The sequence below is a fragment of the Lepus europaeus genome, chromosome 11, assembly GCF_033115175.1.
Source record: "Lepus europaeus isolate LE1 chromosome 11, mLepTim1.pri, whole genome shotgun sequence".
NCBI classification, from domain to species: Eukaryota; Metazoa; Chordata; class Mammalia; order Lagomorpha; family Leporidae; genus Lepus; species Lepus europaeus.
Genome location: NC_084837.1, coordinates 83,963,925 through 83,972,386, shown reverse-complemented (window position 1 = coordinate 83,972,386; position 8,462 = coordinate 83,963,925). Strand labels below are relative to the sequence as shown.

The 8,462-nt window shown below is 52.7% G+C and overlaps 1 protein-coding gene across 2 annotated transcripts; it reads right to left on the bottom strand.

Moving 5' to 3' along the window:
* Positions 1-1,215: 1,215 nt before the first annotated feature.
* On the bottom strand, positions 1,216-5,585 carry LOC133769586 (ral guanine nucleotide dissociation stimulator-like). Of its 2 annotated transcripts, XM_062204793.1 has the most exons (5): positions 5,493-5,585; positions 4,330-4,431; positions 3,278-3,471; positions 2,330-2,383; positions 1,216-1,443 (listed from the first exon to the last, which is right to left on the bottom strand). In XM_062204793.1, exons 2-5 carry the CDS (start codon positions 4,369-4,371, stop codon positions 1,221-1,223), a joined length of 513 nt encoding a protein of 170 aa, XP_062060777.1. In that variant the 5' UTR covers positions 4,372-4,431; positions 5,493-5,585; the 3' UTR covers positions 1,216-1,220. The 2 variants fall into 2 exon arrangements, with proteins under 2 accessions (XP_062060777.1, XP_062060778.1); XM_062204794.1 differs by lacking the exon at positions 2,330-2,383.
* Between the last annotated feature and the right edge of the window lie 2,877 nt (positions 5,586-8,462).

Sequence of the window (8,462 nt, the reverse complement as noted above, 5' to 3'; positions counted from 1 at the left end):
CTTCTTGCCCTGGGCCACCCAGCTCTCTCCTTTTCACTCCCTCATAGGCACGTCTTCCAAGAGCACCTTCCAATCACCTTCTTACGTGCCCTTCTCCAGCTCAGCATCTCTTCTCAGGGAATCCAGCCTGTAACAGGCACTAGGATATAGTTTATGGCCTGACAAGAGTTTGTGTGTATATGTGTGTGTGTGTGTGTGTGATATGTCCTACAGGGACAGCACAAGTGAAATAACACTTAATGCTAAGTATAATAGTTACAGACTTGCAACACTGTTGTTGCTAAAAGTGGAACATCCCCTTGGGGCTCTCACTTGAAGAAGCCAACTAGTAGTGTCTTGCATTAGCCATCCTCCATGGCTCTTTCCCCACCATTTGGGCTTTAGCAAGACCCAGGTCTCAGGTCTAAGTAAAAGTTGGCAGGGAAGTGGACAGGCCCTTAGGATGCCCCTTGCAGTCTTCTTATAGGCAAGCCCATCTTCCTCTGGTACCACTCGCCCACGTGCTTGCCACAGCCTCTCCGCGTAGCCTCAGGTGTCCTCATTATGGAACAGGCAAAGTATTTTTTTTTTGTTAAAATATCAAATTTTATTTATGCATTTTAGAAGATGAAGTATAGTAAGTTTTTATGTGGAAGTAAAGGAGAAAGATGACATTACAACAAATTCCTTAGTAAGGAGGGGAACAGGTGCCAGCTGTGGAACTACAAAGAGGTCAAGCTCTTGGAATGTGGCAACAGGCGTTTCCTGCCCTTGAGTTTCCAATAGAATAGAGACTGTGGTTGAGGCTGAATGTGACTCTGGATCTGGATCTGGATCGGCTGGCTCTGCAGGTGGAACAGTTGGCGCTTCCTAGCACTCTGGAGCTAGTGCCATAGTGGGAGCTGGTGTGGGCTCCCTGGAGGTTTCCGGAAGTGGTCTGTGAGCCTGTTCTGGCTGTAGAGCTCCATCTGGCGATAGAGGTGGAGGTGGCACAAGCTCTTGTGGATCTGGAGCTTCAGCTGGCTCTGGCATCACAGGAGGAGAAAGTATCAGCGGCATGCCTGACTCTTCATGTGCCTTCCGCAGACAAAACCTTGTCTCTGACTCTCAGACAAGGCTTTGACCCAAATGCCACTTCCCGAATGTCTTTTGGCCATCTGAATCCCTTGTTGCTCCTGGACCCACCCCTGATTCTGAAAGCTTTTCTGAGTGCGACGTAGACCCTTCACACCTCCTTGTACTCACATGCACCAATCCCGGTCCTCCTCACCCTCTAGTTCTGCCTCCGCAGGCTCCTGTTGCTGCAAGTGTCTCAGGAGAAGTTGTACCTGTTGGTCCAGCTCGAAGTCACACAGGTTGAGCTGCGTGTAGTCCAGCAGCATGTACAGACTGGTGTAATGCGGGGGATGATTGAAATCTTCCGGGTATTGCTCCAGCCAGGTGGCCAGGATGGAGGAGAGAGCGCTACAGGGAGGCAGGCGAGCAGTCCAGTGAGAGGCCTTGCCCTTTCATGCCTTTCTCCTAGGACACAGGCTGGGCTCCAGTGCCTCAAGCCGCTGCCTGCCCATAGCTCTGACCCACCTCATGGCACTCTCAATCAGCCAGGAAAGAGGCCTGGTCACTGAAGGAGGACTGACAAATGGCTGCATGAGAGGGAGCCCTTGACCAAGGTTTCACCCCCTTTCCCTTTTCAGGGAAACCTGATACACAGTATGTGTCTGAGTGCCCTGTCCTCCCTGGAATGCCAGCTCCACGAGGGCAGAGAGGGATGCTGTCTGCTTGGTTCCCTGAACGCAGCAGGTGCTACATAAGGAAGTGAAAAAGGAGGAAGCAAAGGGAGTCCCGCCTCTTTCCCAGGCTCTGGGCCTGTGTAACAAACCTCCAATATGAGTCCCGACAGCACATTGAATGGGTCTGCTCCTCCCAGTGCCGTTCATCTCCAGAGGGGGCCTGACCCCTGGGCACCCACTGCAACCTCTAAGCACCCGTCATGCCTCACTGTGGGACTGCAGCCGTATTAGTGAGCAGGATGCCCCCACTCCCATTCTGGGTCCCAGGATGGACTCATGGTGTAAGCAGGTTTGGATGAGAGGTGGTAGTGCTGGGTTCTCTCAGGGCTTTATTTTGTCCTCCCGCTGCCACTCCACTCCCCACAGTGCCTGCGGCCCCAGTCCCAGCTCTTTGGCTGCTTTATCCCTGCAGGGCACCGCCCAAACCTCAGCTCTGTAAGCAGCATCACAGAATATTTAGAATCAAGGCTGCTTCCAGCTGCATCCAACCCACAGACCACCACGCTCCAGCCCAATTTCATAAAACACTGGGTCCCCCCACCTGCCCCATACCCACTCACTATTTCACTGTGTCCTGGAGTACACAATCAGTAATAGGAGCGAACCAGGGGTACCTAGAGAAGGCCAGGAAGGTGTCACATCTGCCCCATGGTGGGTACCCCCTGTCTAGTGAGCCTGTCCGAGTCCCGCCAAGCCCAGCAGGGACTGGGGCCTGCTCTGTGCTTTGGATCAAGGTCACTGCCTAGAAAGGTCCTGCAAATCGTGTGACTTGGAAGGAGTAAACTCCAACCAGCTTTTTCCAAGGCAACTGAGTGGGTCTGGGGTCTCCCTGCCCGCCCCACATATTCCTGGTCTGGATCAACCAAAAAACACATGGATGGAATCTGGATCCTCCTCTAGAAGTAAGGAAACAGGCATTCAGTGCAGTGGTTATGTCACCACTTGAAATGCCCACATCCCATAGCCAGCTCGCTGGGTTGGAGTCCAGTTTCAGTCGTTCCTGTTTCAATCCAGTGCACTGTGAATGCACGCCCTTGGGGACAGGGGATGGCTCAGCACTGGGGTCCCTTTCCACCCATGTGGGAGGTCTGTATTGAGTTCTAGGTTCTGGCTACAGTCTCTCCTAGCCGTTTCCCTTCAGGGAAATTGAGTAGTGAAGCAGCAGTTGTAAGAAGTCCTACTCCCTGTTCTCCCTGTTCCTCTGAACAGCTAACCTGTTCAGCTCCATTTCGGAGAATCATAAAGGGGAAAAGCAAGAAGTTCCTCTTCGGGGAGGGAGAAATAATGAGAATAGTAGCCCCTACAGGCGACCTTCCCGTGGGCCCAGCACCAGGTAAGCACTCTCCATGGAGGATCCCATTCTGCCACTGTGTAACCCTATGAGTTTTGTCTTAACACTCCAGTGTTCAGAGGCTCCAACTGAGGCTTAAACAAGGTGGGGTGACCTTGCCAAGACTCACAGCTAGGGGTGGCCAAGTGACAGTTGCCTGGAGATGTGGGAGTCTCACCTTGCAAACAGCGCGTCCAGCACCTGCTGGGTGGTGGCAAAGGCTCTGTAGGTTCTCAGGAAATTGGGAACGTATGCGGGCTCCCAGCCCAGGAAGGCAGGCACCAGGCTGTCCACGAGCTTCAGCAATGTGCCCCCCTGAATCCTCCACCCAACGTGGGCGTCATACACAATCCGATTAGACCATATTTTAACCTAGGGTAGGAGAGAGGAGGGGACACACAGTACAGCACCAGCAGCTACCAGGAGGGCAGGAGCTGGAGCTCAGACCAATGCCAGTGCCATCAGTGACTCTTGTCCCGAGTTGCAAGCAGCAAAGCGGTTCTCAGTGTTCAAAGGGAAAATTTACAAGTGTCAGTATCTGTGGGTTGGCCAGCTCACTCATGAAGTTCGTCCCTGTTTGAAGAGGCTTAATTCACTGAGCCCTGAGCAAACAGTCCAATTCAGACACTGGCCAGCAGGTTTATCTTGGGGTAGGAGGATCAGTGTATTGGGACACATAGGCTTTGGCTGCAGGCTCCAGCAAGGAAAGGCTGTGTTGCTATGGTAGCTGCCCTCCTTCTGGAACACCGTCCTGCCCATTGAGACCCCAGGTCCTGATGTGGAGGGACCCTACGAAGGTGCTCATGGGCACAGAAAGATACAGAGGTAGGAACTTGATAAAAGGAGCCACCTGTCCTTTTTAGACAAACAGCCTCATGCTCATGAGGACAGGTGAGACTTGACAGGGGGAGGAAGGATGGTCAGGTCCCCGGCCATGGAGACATCAGGACACATGGGTGAAAACATGGAAAAATAACAAAAGGCACAACCGTTGCAGCAAAGTGAAGTGAAATGGAAGAAAATTAGGTTTCCGAACTACACAGAAACATCTGGGCAAGGATGCTGCACGTGGCCATGGCAGGGCCTGGGCTGAGGGGTGGCATTGAGGGAGGAGGTGGCTGGGAGCAGTACTCTGCCCATCCCACCCCCATCTGCAAGGCCCCGAGAAGCAAGCATGTGGGGTGGCGTCTGGGCCCTGGATGTGGCACCCCTCCGCTCCCCCATACTCACCATCAGCCAGCAGCAGCATCTGTTGGCCGCCTGTCTCTCCATGAAGGAGATGGAATACAGGACCTTGTTGAGCAGCACCTGGCCTTTGCGGTAACTGCAGCTCTGGAAAGACAATGCCCCGCAGGTGTTCAGCAATCGTCAGGGCCCTGCCTGCTCCCTTTCCTTCTGCTTCTGCCCCTTGTGACTTCTCCTCCCCTGGCCACAGGGACCCTTACATCACAGAAAACCACCTGGAGGAAGGCGCATGACAGCATGCGGGGTGGGGTGGGGTGGGGGTGGGGTGTGGAATAACAGCTGAGCAGGTGTGGGTGCCCCAGATGATTCCCTCCCACCCTGCCAGCCACGAGCTGAGGTGTGAACGTGCCAGGACCACCAGGTTACAGCCTCCTGGCCCAACCACCTTCTGCCCATGATAAGCCCTCCTCTCACCTGCCTATTCCCCCCCATCCCCACCACCCCACTAAAGGGGTTTTGGGGCAGCCCAGGTACTTTCGCCATGAAAACCTGGCCTAGACAGCTCTCGGTGGTGCTGGGTTACCTGTGGGTACTTCCTGCTAAATGGCCAGAGGTACTGGGAGTGACGTGAGAACCAGCGTCGGATTTGTTGCTGAAAACCCTCACCCCATGGTTTCCTCGGCCCATGGCCTCGGGAAGTGAGGACGCAGCAAGAGAACATCTTGTTCTGTCAAGTGTCTGGCCAAATGAGCTGGGCAGGGGCCTCTCTCTAGAATGTTCCTATCTGGTTACCAGGGTTATAGGATCTCTTGTGACCTATCACTAAGTAGTGAGGTTACAATGGGGGGCTTCCTTACCTCACCCCTCTTCTCCTGTAAGAAGTCCCCAAATCACACTGGGAGCAAGTGCCTTCCCAGCCTGCTGTCCCATGCTATCTCTGTATTTCTACACAGTGACACCACTGCCACCCCTTTGCAGCCCCTGTGGACTTCTTGGCTGCTACCACAGTGACAGACACATGTAACCTTATTTCCAGCTCCTGACTTTTACCACTGTTGAACCCTGAATCGGTTACTGTGCCTCTCAGGACCTCCCCAGACTCAGCAGCAGCACAATAGGATCATTCTAGAATCTACCAAAAAAAGTATTTTTACGACTTATTTCCTCCCTTGAAATCCGTGTCCTTATTCAGTAGTTTCCTTACTTACACGGAGGGGATTCCACCCATTAAGCAGTGACTGTTGAGTGTCAGCCGATCTGGAGCAGCCTCAGTAAAGCCTGTGAGCCCTAGCTGGGCTGGCTCCAGGAGAGTCAATTGTAATATTGTTGTACTAGTCTTCCTCTTGGGAGCTGAGATACAGAAGGAACCTCTGGTTTCTGTCCTGGGGAGAAATGATTCAAATTAAGCAAGGATTCCTGTCTTTTCTTCTTGGCTTAAGGTTTTTTTTTTTTTTTTGACTGGCAGAGTTAGACAGTGAGAGAGAGAGAGAGAGAGAAAGGTCTTCCTTTTGCCGTTGGTTCACCCCCTAAGTGACTGCTACGGCCCGCGCATTGCGGGTGCGCTGCGCTGATCCGAAGCCAGAAGCCGGGTGCTTCCTCCTGGTCTCCCATGCTGGTGCAGGGCCCAAGAACCTGGGCCATCCTCCACTGCACTCCCAGGCCACAGCAGAGAGCTGGACTGGAAGAGGAGCAACCGGGACAGACTCTGACGCCCTAGCCGGGACTAGAACCCAGGGTGCCGGCGCCACAGGCAGAGGATTAGCCTATTGAGCCGAGGCGCCGACCCATTGGCTTAAGTTTTAATGTTTCACCTATATTTAATTGGGTTGGCAAACCATGGCTGAGATGGATGGATCAGAGAAGACAGAACTAAGCCATTATTGTGGGATAAGTTGTGTCTGCTTCCCCACCCCTCAGCAAAGATACATTGAGCTGTCAATCCATGGTGCCTCAGTAGGTGACCTTATTTGCAAAGTCTTTCCAGGAGCCATTCATTAAGATGAGATCAGACTGGAGTAGAGTGGGCCTGTAATCCAATATGACCTGTGTACTTATACGAAGAGGAAAGAGGGATGGGTGTTGATGATCTCCACCGCAGCGCCTGGCATCCCACGTGGGCACTGGTTTGACTCCTGGCTGCTCTTCTTCTGACCCAGCTCTCCTCATGGCCTGGGAAAGCAGGCAGAAGATGGCCCAACTGCATGGGCCCCTGGACCCACATGTCAGATCCAGAGGAAGCTCCTGGCTCCTGGCTTCGGATTGGCCCAGCTCCGGCCATTGAGGCCATTTGGGGAGTGAACCAGCAGGTGGAACACCTTTCTCTGCTCTGCCTCTCCCTGTCTGTAACCCTACCTCTCAAATAAATAAAGAGGAGAGAGACACACAGCTGCAGATGCCAGAGAGGAGAGCAAAACACTGTAGCTGCAAGGCAAGGGAGGCCAAGGATTGTGGGCGACCTCTCCCTGTCCCCCCCCCCCCCCACGACCAGAGGCCAGGAAAGGGGAAACCAAGGTCCAGGAAGATTGAATGACTTGCCCAGAGGCCAGAGAGTAAGTGGTAGGGTCAGAGCTGGAGCCCTGGCTACCTGAGGTGCAGCCTAGTGTAGGTCCTCCAGCTCTGGACTCCCATGGAGTAAACCGTTGTGTAAAGTCAGCAAGCAGCTCAGAGGAAGCTCTACAGTGACTCATCAAAACTAGTAAGGTGGCCGGCGCCGTGGCTCAGCAGGCTAATCCTCCGTCTGCAGTGCCGACACACTGGGTTCTAGTCCCGGTCGGGGCGCCGGAGTCTGTCCCAGTTGCCCCCCTTCCAGGCCAGCTCTCTGCTATGGCCCGGGAGTACAGTGGAGGATGGCCCAAGTGCTTGGGCCCTGCACCCCATGGGAGACCAGGAGAAGCACCTGGCTCCTGGCTTCAGGTCAGCGCAGTGCACTGGCCGCGGCGGCCATTGGAGGGTGAACCAACGGAAAAGGAAGACCTTTCTCTCTGTCTCTCTCACTGTCCACTCTGCCTGTCAAAAATAAAAAACAAAAACAAAAGCAAAAACTAGTAAGGTGAGCAGGGCGGGCTTTGCGAGTGGATCCGAGGTTTGTTTGAGTGGCAGGTAGCTTCTGAAAGGCGAAGTTAACAATTAGATTTCAGGCTTTTGCATTTGATAATAGTGTTCAGATCCTAGTTCTGAAGTTACAGGCCAAGTAACTTAAACTTTCATCCAGAATTTACCTTTTAAAGTTGGATAATTATAACCTTGCAGGGTTGATGAGAGAGGAGACATCTTCAGTAAAGGGCCCCTTCTAGAATAGCTGCCTGTTCAGGTTAGTTGTCATTCTTCCTTTAGTTCCTTTGTAAGTCTCCATCTGTGTCTTAGAATTGTATCTTGATATAATAATAAGAATAGCAACAGAAGACTACTATCACCTTAAGTATCACTATTACTTTTTTTTTTTTAATTTGACAGGTAGAGTTACAGTCAGTGAGAGAGAGAGAGAGAGAGAGAAAGGTTGGCCTTCCGTTGGTTCACTCCCCAAATGGCCGCCACGGCCAGCGCTGCACTGATCCAAAGCCAGGAGCCAGGCGCTTCTTCCTGGTCTCCCATGCAGGTGCAGGTGCCCAAGCACTTGGGCCATCCTCCACTGCCCTCCCAGGCCACAGCAGAGAGCTAGACTGGAAGAGGAGCAGCTGGGACTAGAACCCGGCGCCCATATGGGATGCCGGTGCTGCAGGCAGAGGATTAACTAAGTGAGCCATGGTGCTGGCCCCAACTATCACTATTACTAAAAGTAGATGAGCAGGGTGAGCGTTTGGCCTGGCTGTCCCCGGATGAAACACCCACAACACATATCAGAATGCTTGGCTTGCAGTCCTGACTCTGCTCCCCTTTCCAGCTTTCCTGTTGCTGTGCACCCTGGGAGGGAAAAGGTAATGGCTCCAGCAGTGCCTGCCACTTATGTGGGAGACCTGGGTTGAGTTCCTGGGCATTTGGGGAGTAAACTAGCAGTTGGAACTTTTGTTCTTCCTCTCCCTCTTTCCACCCCTTAAATAAATGAATAGGCCACATAGCAGCATCCAATATGTATATCAGAAAAGGAAACAACACAATGGAAATTTAAAAAGAGATGACTTTTAAACAATTTGTATCGATGATATCTCAGTGGCTTTATTTGCAGATTTTCTGAATTTTAG